General features: G+C 35.6%; 4 protein-coding genes across 4 annotated transcripts; 1 reads left to right on the forward strand and 3 right to left on the reverse strand.

Annotated features, from left to right (window-relative positions):
* LOC104698938 (putative receptor-like protein kinase At3g47110) lies at nt 1,032-4,319 on the reverse strand. The gene is made up of 2 exons (XM_019226911.1): nt 1,616-4,319; nt 1,032-1,523 (listed from the first exon to the last, which is right to left on the reverse strand). The coding sequence occupies exons 1-2, from the start codon at nt 4,257-4,259 to the stop codon at nt 1,162-1,164; spliced, it is 3,006 nt and encodes a 1,001-aa protein (XP_019082456.1). The 5' UTR covers nt 4,260-4,319; the 3' UTR covers nt 1,032-1,161.
* On the reverse strand, nt 5,324-6,831 carry LOC104790939 (zinc finger CCCH domain-containing protein 42). The gene is made up of 4 exons (XM_010516734.2): nt 6,599-6,831; nt 6,401-6,510; nt 6,111-6,298; nt 5,324-5,997 (listed from the first exon to the last, which is right to left on the reverse strand). Exons 1-4 carry the CDS (start codon nt 6,769-6,771, stop codon nt 5,530-5,532), a joined length of 939 nt encoding a protein of 312 aa, XP_010515036.1. The 5' UTR covers nt 6,772-6,831; the 3' UTR covers nt 5,324-5,529.
* LOC104790940 (putative F-box protein At3g47150) lies at nt 8,234-9,678 on the forward strand. Its single transcript, XM_010516736.2, has one exon. It carries the CDS (start codon nt 8,287-8,289, stop codon nt 9,511-9,513), a length of 1,227 nt encoding a protein of 408 aa, XP_010515038.1. The 5' UTR covers nt 8,234-8,286; the 3' UTR covers nt 9,514-9,678.
* Nucleotides 9,778-12,115, reverse strand: LOC104790941. Its single transcript, XM_010516737.2, has 5 exons — nt 11,819-12,115; nt 10,778-10,928; nt 10,625-10,691; nt 10,307-10,541; nt 9,778-10,222 (listed from the first exon to the last, which is right to left on the reverse strand). Exons 1-5 carry the CDS (start codon nt 11,884-11,886, stop codon nt 10,006-10,008), a joined length of 738 nt encoding a protein of 245 aa, XP_010515039.1. The 5' UTR covers nt 11,887-12,115; the 3' UTR covers nt 9,778-10,005.

Below are 16,034 nucleotides of genomic sequence, written 5' to 3' on the forward strand. Positions count from 1 at the left end.
CACTCAACACCAAAGTTCTCCTTCTGTACTTGGCTGGCACTAAGGAATAAGCTCTCCACCGGTGACCGGATGGCACAGTGGTCTCGCGGCGATCTGGAGGAGTGTGTATTCTGTAGTGCTGCAGAAACTAGAGACCATTTGTTCTTCGCCTGTAGCTTCAGCTCGGAGGTATGGGAAAACATTTCACAAGGCATTTTCAGGACTCGTTTCTCCACAAGCTGGTCTTCGATAATCCCCTCCATTTGCAACTAGAGAGATCGAACAGGGCAGTTCCTCGTATCCTCTGTTTTCCAGGCAACGATCTATACCCTTTGGCATGAGCGTAATGGGAGGAAACATGGCGAAGCCCCCAATCCTCCTTCCCGCCTCATTCAGCATATTGACAAGCATCTACGAAACCAACTTCTAACAATTGGACTCAAGGGAGATCGACGACACGACAGTGCTCTTCCTACTTGGCTAGGCACTAAATTTTAACAATTTAAAATGCTTTATTTTTTGAAAAGATCAGCAAAATGATGCACTAGTTGTAAAACAGTTTTTACTTTTCGAAATATAATTTAACACTAATTTCAAAAAAAAAAAAAGTCGTCTCCCATTCTCTCTAACCAGAAAACAATAGCTTGAGCGAAGATAATTTAGCTTTTTTCTCTCTAACCAGAAAACAATAGCTTGAGAGGAGGATCTCGTGAAGCCTAGTTGTGTGTGTTGTCGTGATCGCTTCTTTGAGCTACGATGCATAGAAGAAACTTTTTTACGGAAAATTAAAAAATAAAAAAATAAAAAATAAAAAAAAAAATAAAAAAATAAAAAAAACGAACAGAACGCTAGGCATAAACGTACGCCTCTGTTTTAACAAAACTATGAATGCAGGGTGGAAATCATTAACTGGACTGAAGAACAGAACACTAAAATTCCAAATATAGTTTTAAATTTTTTTAAAAAAACATTCATATTCATTTGAAAACTGAGAGTTACACAATAGAGAGAACATTCATATTTTGTCTGCACAAAAAACAAGCATTCATAATTGCAAGCCTTCTTGATTATGTGTAATAGAGAGGAACATAAACCATAGATTATGATAGAAAATATTTCATAGGCTTCAGTATAAGCCTATATAATTAGGTTACAAAGTCTGTAGAGGAAACCATAAACACTTCAACTTCTGGCTGTTATTCTGGCTTTAAAGAACCTCCTTCTGATTGAGAATAACTCCTTTATTGCTTCACTCATTGTCAACCTATTCGTCGGAAATTCTTCACAACACCTAAGCCCCACCTCCAACACCATTGTCAAGCACTCTGCAGCAGGGAAACCGACTCTGAGACCTCTATGAAGAAGCAATCTGTCTGCTATGTCCAATACTCTCCCAGGAAACGCTGACTCGGTGTAGCTATGTAAAGTTACATTTCCCCCAAATAACTCATCCGTTGGTCGTTTCCCAGTGAACATTTCTAAAAGGAGAACCCCAAAACTATACACATCACCATAAATTGATGGTTGTCCTCCCATTCCATATTCTGCACCATAATTCACAGATACAAGCTTGTTATTAGAGAAATATACTATTTTATTTTATTCAACATTACGTAAGAAGGTGTGATAGGTTTACCTGGTGCAGCATAGCCGATGGTTCCTCTAACGCCGGCCGAGCTGAGTTGGTTGAGGTAAGACTCTTGATCCAAATTATGGAGCAGCCGAGCTAGACCAAAGTCACTAACATGGGCTGTTAGATCATCGTCTAGAAGGACGTTGCTTGGCTTAATATCGCAATGAGCTATAGGGTCATGAGAATTAACATGAAGATAGTCCAAAACAGAAGCCAAGTCTATCGCAATGTTAAACCTTTCAAGAAGCGTCAAAGGCCTCGAGGTATCGCTGGTCCCTTCTTGGTGAAGCCACATATCCAAACTTCCATTTGGCATGAACTCATACACCAGAGATCTGAATTCATTTCCTTTGTAATCAATGCTCGAACAAGCTGTTACAAGCTTCACAAGGTTGCGATGCCTTAAACCCTTCAAGGCTTCACATTCTGCGATAAAGCTCTTGGCAGCTCCATGCTTCTTGAGATTTAACACTTTGATGGCAACAGCTCTATTCTCAAGGCCGAGGGATGCTTTATACACAACACCAAAGTTCCCTGACCCAATTATATTTCCCATAGAAAACCCACCAGTTGCATTATGAAGCTCCTTGTACCGTACCCTTTCATATAAGGGCAAAAAATCCATGGTTTCTCCGTTGCTTGCCCTGTTGTTTTTGCTCCGTTTCTTGAACCAACATAAAAAGATTATAGCCAATATTGAAACTAAGACCAAAGTCACACCTACCCCGATTCCAATGACGACTTTCTTTTGCACTGAGCATGGTTTTAGGTGTAGTTCAGGAATGCCCCCACAGAGATTTCGGTTTCCAAATATTGAAACTTGGGTAAAGTATAGATATGTTACTTCAACAGGCACTGGCCCCTCAAGATTATTTACAGAGAGATTTAGATACTGAATGGAGGAGTAGTTTACCACATATACAGGTATAGGGCCAGTGAGATTGTTGTTGGACAGATCCAGGAATCTGAGGTTCCTCAACCCGCTGGGATCTATGATGGTTCCTTCAAATAAGTTACCATTTAATTCAAGCTCTTCCATGCAGAGACAGCTCCCCAAGGTTTGCGGTATGTTTCCTGATAATTGGTTGTGTGAAACATCTAGTTGAACAAGATTGACCAACTTTCCTACTTCACTTGGGAACTGTCCAGTCAGATTATTATAAGAAATATTTAAATAAACCAGAGATCGAACTTCCATGAGCTCCCGAGGTATGGAGCCCCTGAGCATATTGAAATCCATCCCAAGGAAAAGAAGGTTACTGCAATTTCTGAGGCTTGAAGGGATGCTTCCCATGAAAGTATTGTCGTACAAATAGAGTTGCGCTATCATGGTGAGGTTTCCAAAGAAAGATGGTATGTTACCTGCCAACATATTCGACTGTAGGTGGAGCCTTTCTAGTCTAGAAAGCTTCCCAAGGGAGGAGGGAAGTTCACCTGTCAACAGGTTCTGTTCCACATTGAATGCGCGGAGGATTTCAAGGTTTCCGATGTCAAGAGGAATGCTACCGGATATGCTATTTCCTTCAAGGGAGAGATATGTCAGTTGATTGGAGAGATTGGCTATGCAAAGAGGTAAGTCGCCTCCAAGTCTGTTGTAGCCAACATTCAAAGACTGCAGTTGAGTGCAATTACTTAAACTGCTAAGAAAACCAAGATCTCTCGAGGAGTAACTTCCTAGGGAATTATGACTAAGCACTAGTACTTCCATATTCTTTAGCCTTCCAAAACTTGAAGAGATACTTCCTGTCATCTGGTTCTCCGCAATCTCGAAGCGCCGAAGGGAGGTAATATTGGCCAGTGTAACTGGAATTTCCCCTTCAAAATCGTTAAGAGACAAGAATATTTCTTGAATGTTTGGGAAAAGTTTATCAACATCAAGTCTAAGTTTACCGGAAAAGGAGTTTCTGGTGATTGATAAAAACTGAAGTGAGGATAGGTTGCAAATAGCATGAGGAAAGAAACCCGAAAATTTGTTTCTCGCTAGCTGGAGAAACTTCATCTGCGTCAGTCTAGACATACTATCCGGGATTTCTCCTGTCATATAGTTACCCTCGACATCAAGCTTCTGGAGTGATGTTAGGTTCCCAAACGATGCAGGGAACTTCCCATGCAGGTAGTTTCCATGGAGAGATAGAAGGACAAGCAGAGGAAGCGAACCCTGCTCAGAAGGAACCTCGTGTTCAAGATTGTTATAGGATACATCATTGGTCAAAAGGGCAGAACAATTGGATATTCCAAGTGGAATCACACCTCCAAGAATGTTTTTGCTCAGGTTCAAATGTTGAAGACTGAACAGCTTCCCTACCTCAAGAGGGATACTACCATGGAGAGAGTTGTCTGCGAGACTAAGAGATTTGAGGAAAGAGAGATTACCAATACTGGGCGAGATAACACCGGTTAGTTTCATCCCGCTGAGGTCTGAAGCAGTGACTCTCTTGTGTTTGTGACCACACACAACCCCAGTCCACTTGCAGACAGCCAAGGAGTCATTCCATGAGGCCAGGACAACTCGGCTGTTCTCTGATAGGTTAGACTGAAACTCGAGCAGTGCTTGTTTGTCGATCTCATCAGTATATCTGGATGCCTGATAGCAGAACACAAGAGCTAGTAAATGAAATAGCATAAGGCTCATACGAGGAAGATACATTTCGAAGAACAAGTTTTGTATTTGATTAAAGGAAATGAAGACAGCTACTAGCGTATTCTGTTTCCAGTTCATGAGGGGGTAAAGTATTTTAAAAAGACAGAGCCAAAGAAATAAGGCAGTAACCATTCATAAATACCTGCATCAGTAAGAATAAAATTATGGAAGAAAATTCAAGGAAAGAAACTTGTAACTGGAAGCCATCAACTAGTCAACAGCAGTGGGCGGTGATGGAAATAATTGCATCAACTGCACAGTCACAGCAGCGTTGGCTGTAATGAAAATAACTGCAGAAGCACGATTTTATGTTTAAATTTATTTCGAGTCGTCTTGAAAATGAAAAGAGTGATCCGCAGTGTGAACTTATACGAGACAACCTTATGCGATGATTGTTTAGTGAAATTATGAGCAAATAAAAATCTTGAGCCTCTTGATCCCTATGTAATAATGAGGAAGCATACAAACTTTCAGAAACTGGCAAATGAGGATATTCCAAAACCATAGGACTTGCAGCCTGTGGTATGACTTTGAGAGTCAAAGTCAAATAGAGCAATGATTCATTCTAGCATTGCCTCAGCTAATTTATTAACTGCTTCATTTCGTCCAAGTCTACTGTCAGACTCTTATCATATATACTTTTGCCAAGGAACACTCAATTAATCAACAACACTGATAGCGATTCTTAGCAATGACCTCAACACTGATAGCGACAACCATCAATTATTTCGATATACACCGACTTGATTCTACACTGTTTTCAGTTTAATTGATGCGAAAATTTCTTAGTCATACCTAGCAGAAGAAAATTCAAATATCACTATACTATTCTTTGTTCAGATTTTTTATGGACAAAGTCAATAGGAATTGAATTAAAATATAAAATGTTTGCAGCTTACCTCTTTAGTTTGCATATGACCAGAACAGCAAGCGTTGCAGTAATCCATATTGAAGGAGAGCCAGAATCACTCCTCTCTGTTCAACTTGAACACCGAGTCTGTAAGCACAGGTCAACACAGCCACTAACAACAAAGCTATACATACATGAGATAGCAAAAAGATTCTGTAAATGAACCAAAAAGGATGTGACGACTTCTTTCATTTCAAAAAGTAAAATCAACAAGTATCACGACAAACATAGAGTGACAGTTACAGAATGAAGCAGTTTATATAGCCACAAGGACAACTCTCTTGGAAAGAACAACAAAGCTCATTCCCACAGACTCAAGCTACAACTAAAAACCATTGAGTATGCATACCACTACTATCTACTCCTTTAGCGACGGCGATCTTCCCTTCTTGATGAATCCCTATCTTGCCTCGTGGATGTTTCCGATCGCCTACTTGAACCTCTTTCCTCCTTGTCGTAATGATCTCTTCTGGATTCCGCCTTCGGTTTCTCCCGATCATCTGTTCTGGATCTCTTGTCCTCCCTTACATAATCAACGTCAGCATCGTGTCTTCTAGATTGCGAATCATCATGCCGTCCTGATCTCTTTTGTTCCCTCCTATCATACCTTGGCTCCCTATCCTCCCTTTCCACTCTTTCTCTTTCTTTAGGGCGACCATACGAAGCATCTCCTCCATGACCCTTTTCTCTGTAACCTTTCTCTTCCTCATCAGGTTTGAAGTCTCCTCGCTGGCCAAAACTTGTACCACCACCCTTTTTGGCACCATTAAACTTGTCATGATCCCACTTGGAACTTCTATCCTCTTCATGACCCCAACCAGTATTTGCAGCTCTCTGTCAGGGTTCAAGAAAAATAAATGTTAACATCTATCAAGTATTAATCATAAACCATATGTTGAAAGAATAAGTAGTACAACAATATCATCCAAATAAATTAGCTTACTTACTTTTTCATCATGGGAAAATTTGCAAGAATCACCACGAGTACACTCTCCCCTCTGAAAAGCTCTGCATACCCCACGAGCCTCTCTGTTCTGCCGTTGCGTCTCTTCATCCTCTTCTTCTCGCTTAGTGTATTTGCCACAATGATTCACCTTAATGGTCCGCCCCAACAACTGAGCTCCATTCAAATTATCTGCAATCACAAAACAGAATCCAATCACAAAATTACAACACCTAATTAAAGAAGTAAAAATCCACACGATGAAACCAATAATGCAAGAGTCATGACACTAACCAACAGCAAGAATGGTACTTCTCTGATCTTCATACGCAAGAAACGCAAAACCCCTAGATTTACCAGTTGCCTTGTCTCGAACAAGATTGACATCAACAATTTCACCATATCTACAAAACAAAGAAAGGCATAAGAAGAACTAAAAGAAACCCATTTGGAAAAATTGAAACTTGAGAAACGCAAACAAACTAAACTTACTGTGAGAAGATGGCGAGGATATCACCTTCCGTGAGATCGAACGGTAGCAATCCGGCGTAGACATAAGCAGAATTTTTGAACTCAGCGTGCCATGAAGCTTCGCTAGAGATCCCTAAATCTGATTCCTTTGCGTTTCTACTCTGTATTAGCTTCACCTGCGTCAATGGATTCATCTTTTCAAAATCTCTCTCTGCGGTTTCGTGGCCGAGCAAGTTTAAGGAACCCTAAATCTTAAGAAATCGAGATCGATCGAGATTAGCTGAGCGGGTCGGGTTTTCTTATGACCCGAGCTCTTACTAAGCAACCGACCCAGATTAAGGCCCAATTATTTTATATGGGCCGAGCGGATCTTGTTGATTTTGTGGTACATATTGTTTGTATACTTCTTTGTCAAGTTAGGTTTTGCTTAGGCTAGTTAAAAGGGTTTATTGTGTCAGATTTGTAATGGCGAAAGCACGAAGCTGTGGCATTGTCTTAGGGTTAAAGAAACAAAAGTGAAGACTATTGTTATTGGATTCTTAGTTATAAAGGGACAATACTTGGGATCACCTCTAAGGGTGAACCTTTTTAAGGAAATAAAATATGTATACATTATTATACAATTAAAAACTTAAACCGCTCTTTTATAAACCTAAACCGATATATAATTTTGTTCTAATTGTAAAATTTAAACCCTAACTATCTCATTTGTAAACCCAAACCGACATATAATTTCATTCTAATTGTAAAGTCTAAACCTTAACTATCTCATTTATAAACCCAAACCGACATATACATAATTTTATTCTAATTGTAAAATCTAAACCCTAATCACCTCATTTGTAAACCCAAACCGACATATAATTTTGTTCTAATTGTAAAATCTAAGCCCTAACCATCTTATTTGTAAACTCAAACTGACATATAATTTCAGTTTAATTGTAAAATCTAAACTCTAATTCTCATTTATAAACTCAAACCGATATATAACCTCGTGTAATTTAATTATAAAATCTCAACAAAGGCAATATTTAACTTGCCTTAAATAAAAGTATACAGAATTTGTTTCTTTAATTTGTTTTGTTTTTAAATTTAATTTTGATTTATTTTTTTAGATAAAATATTAGATAAAACATTCTGATTGGTTGAAAGGGAATGAGGTGCATACAAAGGTTCACCCCTAAGTATTTTTTTCATTATAAAGAATGTTGAAGACTTCAACAAAATCATCAAAAAAATGGGTATTTTATAGTTTTGTTGATTAGTTTTCTAAAATCTTGTTAAGTAATCCAAACAATATATGTATTTTTATAATACTTTCTATGGTTTTATTTTGTAAAGAAAGTGTGTAAAATCATGAACCAATAACATAATAAATGAATTCATTAACAATCCTAGATTCTTTTGTTTTAATTGAATAACACAAAACTTTTATTGACTTAATAAAAGTCTAATCCAATAACCCAAATTTGTTAAGATTTTAAATGACTTTTTACAAATCACAAATAACACTAAAAACAAAATATTGATTTAATAACAACAGATTCTACATATCAAATCTTAAAACTCTATTAAAATCTCAAACCAATAACCCCATAAAGTTTCGTACGTACATGAATAATTTGGCTATAAAACTTTTGAAGAAGACGAGTGAAATTGTGTATTCTCGGCTACTGTGTATCCACCAGAAGAAGAAAGGTAAGCGAAGAATGTTAAAGCGAGTAGTCGCCTTCGTCTACTCTGTATTAGCTTCACCTGCGTCAATGGATCCGACACCGATCTGCATTCCTCTTGAGCTCCAGATTGAGATACTCTTAAGATTGCCTGTGAAGTCTCTATTGAGATTTCGATGTGTGTCCAAGCTTTGGTCCTCTATCATCACCAGCCAAGATTTCCAGAAACGTTATTTGAATATTGCTTCTTCCTCATCTCCTCGTCTTCTCATTGCTTTTGAAGACTTCTACGGAGAAAAACTTACGTTAGTCTCCTCGCCTAACCCAAACACATCTTTGTCTTCCTCTTCTTCTTCATGCTGTGTACCTTACGAAGATTTGAGCCTACGACTAAACATTAAAGGGAAAAAGGTGTATAATGCGGGTCGAGGTTTGATTTGCGTTGGAGGTTTTTCAAATGTTGGGATTTGTAATCCCAGCAGGAGACAGCTGCATACTTTTCCCGACTTCGAATTCAAAAATTATCCACAAGTTTTTCCACGCCCCAAGTACATGTTTGGGTACGATCCTGTTGGAGATCAGTATAAAGTACTTGCCGTTGATGATTTGCCTTGGAGATTGGAGCATAAGGTTATTGTATTGGGAGGAGAAGAAGCTTGGAGAGAGGCTCCGTGTATCACCTGTCCTCATATTATTCATACCTGGGGGATGTATATGAACGGAACACTGTACTACGGGGCTTCCATGAAGGACACTGATTCCCCGGATAGTAATTCTATAATTGTGAGTTTTGATGTTAGGCTTGAAACGTTTAACGTCATCAATGTACCAAGCAGACTTATACCAATGGGTTTTGAGAATATGTGGGTTGCTGATAAGTGGGCTATTACAGTTACAGATAAAACTCTGATCAACTACAGAGGTAAAATTGGTGTGGTTGAGAAACCTCGTAAGGGTAGTTTTCGAATGTGGGTTGTGGAAGATGCTAAGAAAGAAGAATGGTCCATGAACACGTTTCATTTGCCCCAGTCTGCTGCTGGTGATGACTTTAACGTCATGGATACCTTTTATAACGGCGAGGTTTGTCTAGTTCCAAAAGAATTGTCTGATCCGTTTCGTCTTTTCTTTTACAATTTGGATAGGAAAAGCATGAGAAGTGTCACAATTGAAGGACTGCCTATGTCCGAGCTTAAGCGATTCAGTGACATTTCTGTGACTGTTTCCGATTACTACGAGAGCTTAAAGAACATGAAGTTTATTTAAGGTTTTTCTTTATATATGCTTATTTAATTATAGAACTTGAAAACTTATGTTTTGAGAAGCACCATTATTTAAAGATCTGACCTTATGCTTAAATTCATGCTCGACCTGATCTTTTTGATCTGACCTTATGCAATGGCTTTTTCTCTTTTTCTTAACAATGTTAAAGATGAGGGGGTCTGCAGATAAATAACATAACTATATTTCCTCTGTACCTTAAATAAGAGAATTTTAAGGTGAAGCAAGAACAGAGTGTAGATTTGTGAGTAATGTAAAAGCCACTTCTTGATGAAGAGGTATTTTAGATTCAGACATGAATGTACAATAGAAAATAAAAGAGTTTGGGAACCAAAAGCCAAATGCAGATAAAAAGAAAAGCAAGTAGAAATGGACTTCCCCCGGAAATGGTTACTATATTTAATTACTACTTTACTCTAAAACATTATTTACATTCAGATAAAGTTTTACCAGAACCGGTTCTTCTTCTTCTTAAATTCACTTGACATGGCAATCGTAAGGAGAAGATGCAAACACTTGATCTGGAACCACTAGAGGTAGCTTTTCTACGTACATAAACAGCCTTTTCTTATTCTCCCGCGCAATTGTATACATATTGACTGTATCTGATTTCTCCATCAACATCCACAAGTCCCCTGAGTTTACTCTCTTAAGACTGTCCCGGCAAAAAGGGCATGACTCTGACCTCCCATGCCTGCAAGATCACCATCAGTTATGATTGAATCATCCGTTATGCGCAGAAGGAGATAGATACCCTTTTAAAGAATTGATGACTTACCAATCGCGGTAACACTTGATGCATAAAGAATGGGTACAGTTGGGGAGAACAACCATGTTGTTCATCTCCATGCAAATCCCGCATTCTTCTTCTCTCTCGATGTCAATCTCCGAGAGCTTGACCTTTTCAGCCTCATCTTTGTTTCTGTACCGTATCTTACAGACCTCTTTCTGTTTGCGATCATCAAGGTCTGTGATACCCCTTTCTAGTTGTAATAGCGATGGAAATATCACAGCTGTTACACAATACGGACAAAACCCAATAAGCATTACGAATAACAATCAACTTGTTACCAAACAACTTGAATCTGTGCATTACCGTAGAAATCTTTAATACTAGTTTTCCTCTCGTAAACCGACATTGTGGTTTTCCCATCCGCATAGGTCTGATTCAGTTCAATGAATTAATCAAACAATCACAAGAAAAAGTTTTGAAAAAATGGAGTAGAAGAGAAGGAAGTGAAGAATATACCATGTAAATGAGAACTCTGAGCAAACCGAGGGCACCAGCAAGGTGGCAATCAGTCCATTGGACAAGAAAAAGTAAAAACTGGGCAGCCGGGTTGTAAGACAGTCTCATCTGAACACGCGCACCATCCTTCTCCCGAGGATAATCTAAAGCTCTGTTATTCATTGAGAGAAAACAAAATGACATTGTTCATAAGCACCAAAACGACATAATTTGATAAAAATACACAAACATAACAAGATTCTCTATTCAATGTATTGATACTGATACGATCACAGACATTAACAACAAAACCAATTGATCAATGCACGCAACCAAACATGGAACTGGTCTAATCCAGCTAGATCCAGCCTCGGATGCAATATAAACCACTTGATCATAGTACACATTCAAGGGTCAAAGTATTGATAGAATCAAGCATATTCAGATGTAATTAGTTGTTTTAACATAACCAGCAGAAGTGATTGATTACCAAAGTCACCAAAACATTCACCTTTTAGACATAGAGGTTCCTAACTCAGCTAGATTACCATCAGAAACCAAATAAAATAAAGGTTTTAGCTTTAAATCACTTGATCATTGCAAACAAACACAACTTCCACTGAGACAAAAAAACACATCATCAACCAGACTTGGTTCAGCTTCACGAGTCAACACTCAAAACTGTTTTAGGATAAGACTCCTAATTAATGACTTCATCACTCTAAGTCGTTGGATCACTTAATATTCATGAACTCTGTTCATCAGGACCAGATTAAACCCTAAATTCAGTACCCAAAAAAACAACCCGTACAAATTCCAAACTCTTCTGTACCACAAGAATAAATTCAGAAAACACACTTTGTTGTGGTCCTAGAGAAGAAAATCAAAGACACAGAACCTAAAAGCTCAGATAGATAAAACCTTTTACAGACTCAACTTGAAAAACAAAAAGGGGAAATTTTTNCCCAAAAAAAAAAAAAAAAAAAAAAATCGAAACTTTGGAGTACAAAAACAGAGAAAAATCCAAATTTCCAAAAAGGGTTTTAGAATTGAGAGGCTTACACAGTGTTAGCGTGTTGGATATCAGCTTCAAGAGCTTTCAGAGAATCCTTGAACGAAACTTTTGCCATTAAAACCAAATTCTCATCAAACACACGAAACAGAGCAATCAAAACTAAATAAAAAGTATCAAAAGCGAGAAGAAGAAGAAGATAGAGGATAGAAGAAGAAGCAAAGGAAATCAAAGTTTGATGCTTTTTCCTTTTTTAGTTTTTAGCAATTAGAAAAGATATTTCACCCAAATTCGATGATCAAAAGAGATGAGAGAGAAGAATGGTATTTTCGTAAATTTGTGATATAGACAATGGTGTTTTGGTAAATTGGAACATAGAGATAAACCTCAGTTACGATTCTCGAAGTAGCTTTATCGAAAAAAGACGCTGAAGTGGGTTTTGAGATTGACCATTTTGCCCTTTGTTCGGCTAATGGTAAGAGAGAGACGCATACAAAAAAAATCTCGTGGTGGGGAGTAATCTTGTGTTTGAGGCGTAGGTGTAGGTTTTGTGGTATGCAATTGTATTTTGATACGTGGAGGATAAGGTTCTAAAGTATCTGCTTTGTTATTAAGGATTACAAATCATTTGTCATATTCTTTAATTATCAAAAGTCAATCAACCACTTGTTGTAGTTTATGGTATTAAACATTGAATACATTACTATAAAACAGATTTTTGGGTACAGGGCAATGATTTGATTTGTCTTGGTACATAAAAAACAATAAACAATTTATTTTATTAGCGTTTTCATTAAGATATTAGAGTTTATAATTCAACTAAACATCCATTTTAAAGATTCTATAGTGTTTTCATCAAGATATTGGAGTTTATAACTGTTGTTGTCAACAGCATACAAAGATTAGTTTAAAAGAGCCAACAAAACAAAACATTGTTTTTTTTTATAACTTGTTTTTGACTCTTCAAAATTGAAGAATATTTGAGAAAATATTAGACACATCTAAAATCTTTTAGTTAAGAAAATCACTGAATATCGATTAAAACGTAACTATATATAAAAGTGTTTGTAGAAATAATGTATGGTTTAAATAATATTAAATATGATATAAGGTATGATTAAACAATAGTAATTTCATAACAATGAGAAATTCACAAAAAAAAATAGGGGTGAGTGATTTGCTATGCAAACAAATATTGTAGGAAGATCGTAAGAAAAGTGAAAATGAGAAAACTAAAGAAAAAAATTGTTTTGATTTTCCATTTTATATTTAATGATATTAAAAATTCATATACACACATGTCTATTGTTTGGCCGGATTTGCATATGTAAAAGGGTTGAATTTGTTATGAATTAGAGTTCTTTCATGAACTTAGAATTGTTTTTGCCTTTTTGGGAGGTTTCTATTCATATTATTTCTCTTATCAATATTGTTTCCTTCATTAGTAATTTTGCACTTACACCCACTTTACCCTAAACTATTAACACACACTCATTTTTTACTTTCACTATACTTTTCTTACGTCAAATTATAATTTACACCCTCCAACTAAACTAACATTGTCTTTTAACTTTTCTTTTTCTATCTCATTTTTCTCTCTATTATTTCTTTCACTTTTAATTATTTTGTTTCTTTAACATTTGTTTTTTTATTTTCATTATTATGTTTAAGTTTAGTAACATTAGTTGTTCACAAAAAAAAAAGTTAAGAAACTTCTAAATGAACATTTTTTTCATTTTTCAATATTTTTCTTTCCACAAAAAAATATAAATTATGAGACTAATCAAAATCAAATAAAATTGAATTGGTCTTCATAGTCAAATCAACAATTTATAAGTCCAAACTAAATTAATTAAAATTTAGAAATTAATGAATTTACTTTACTAAATTTTCAATATGAAATAGACTGTTTGTCCACATACTTTAAGCTTAAATTAGATGCATAATGGATTAACAAAATATTACTTTCATAAGTAATTATCCATTTGGATAAGTTTGAACGAACTTTGATTTGTTACCATTACCCACAAATTCTATTGGTATCCACGTGACCATAAACATATGGATTTGATGTTGTCATTGTATACTAAACCCTAAATCTCTATAACTTGCAAATTCGGTTGGTATTCAGATGACTACAAATATATGGATTTGATGTGTTACTAGTACCAGAATTATGGTCATGTGTTATGGGTTTGATAAGAAACTTTGATGTGTTACTAATATACACATTTATGGTCATGTGTTACTAGTACCCACAAATTCTATTGGTATTCACATGACCATGAACATATAGATTTGATGTTGTTGTTGTATCATAAACCCTAAATCTCTAGAACCCACAAATTTTATTGGTATCTACATGACCATGAACATATGGAATTAATGTTGTTGTTGTATCCTAAACCCTAAATCTTTAGAACCCATAAATTCTATTGGTATCCACTTGACCATGAACATATGGATTTGATGTTATCGTTGTATCCTAATGTAGAATAGTTCATCTAAAATATATTAATATGGGTCTTAAAATATAAAAATATAAAATCATAATTTATTGTATAAAAATAAATAAATAATTATTTGATAATAATAATAACTACTTAAAGTGACAACAAAAGAAAAGTAAGAGTAAAAGAGAAATACGAGAGAGAGAGAAAGAAAAATAGGAGATTAAAAAAAATTATCCTATACCAATTTGTTTTTTTACTCCAAATTAAATACAAGGTTAAAATTGTCCAAAAAAATAAGTCACATATGCAAAACACATCTAAAAATACACCTTCCAGTGGGTGTAATCATAACAACTTTGATTGAAAATGAGTGTAAGTGCAATTGACCCTAAACATTTTGGGCTTTGGATTCTGGAGAGAGAAAATACTAAACGTCTTGCTTCAGCCCCAGATGACGCCAATCAGTCACCATCATGAAAACTCCTCGGTCACTAATTTCAGCTTCAGCGTTCTCTCGATCTCTCTTAGTTGCTCCCACACATACCCTTGTTCCAGTGCGGTAGAGCTTTAAAACGCTGCACATCGGCATTTCGCTCAATTCTCTCGCTGTCAATGCCACGTAGCTGTGGACGATGGCGTTTCCATAGTAGCCTTTGGGTAATGGAGGCTCCATAATCTTGCGGATATTAGCGGTTATCCCCAAAACCATAGTCTTGTCGGGACTTATCTTCATGGCTCGGCATCTTGCTCTCCAGACGTAGGCCGCAATAGCTTCTAGACCACAACGTTCTTCTCCTTCTCATTACTATTAAGTACTTGTTCATCATCCATGACTATCTTCTTAAGTTTATTGATATCTTCGGAGGTAACGTTAAGAATCCCACAGACCATGTCTTCAGTTGGTGTGTCAAGCGAAGATAAAGCTTTCTTTAAATCCACGAGTTTAGGATTGTGGTCGTGTACGTCATTTCCGAGTTGGCATGTATTTTTTTTTTTTTTGTAAATTATGGGATGTTAAAATTAAAATAATTAGAGCGATTAAATTTAAATGTAAAACTACAGATATGCATATCAACATTAAAAAGTTTATATCCAAAACAATTATGTGAATCATATCAAATTTATATCTTAGTTAGTATTAGAAATAATTAAAAATTTAACAAAACATAATTAATGAAAAATGAAAAATCCACAAAAATATTAATTTAATAAATACTTATTTTATCTCATATCGAACTAGTTTTTTAAATGGGAAAATTAAAAATAAGCAGAAACGAAGATATATATATATATATATATATATATATATATATAGTTCAACACGAAGATATATATACTAACATTCTCATCAATTAGTTGAAAAATTCGCCCCTATAAACTCATTATTATTTTCAAGGATTTTTGTGTGTTTCACTTATGAATTAAAAAATTCTATGCCTTAAAACTTATATATTAAAATTTAACTAAAAATATACTAATATTCTCATGAAATAGTTATATATATATATATATATTCCCATTAGTTTTTTTTTTCCATTTTTCCGTTTAAATCACTTACAAAAAATACTACTAACAACGATAATTACAATATTTATCCAACTAAAGAAATGTTGATTAAAATTTATTTCTGTTTTAAAAATTAACATTGATTGTTTATATTGATTTCTATCTTTGCTAGATTAATTAAAAAATATTGTTTATGTCAAAATTTAGTTGGCCATACTAGAATATTAAAATCAGATTTTAGGTTGCTCTCGCCACTCTAAAATAATAATCTGATAACCTAAAAATTCATGAAAAGATGGCATTCCTG

The sequence above is a fragment of the Camelina sativa genome, chromosome 6, assembly GCF_000633955.1.
Source record: "Camelina sativa cultivar DH55 chromosome 6, Cs, whole genome shotgun sequence".
Taxonomy (NCBI): domain Eukaryota; kingdom Viridiplantae; phylum Streptophyta; class Magnoliopsida; order Brassicales; family Brassicaceae; genus Camelina; species Camelina sativa.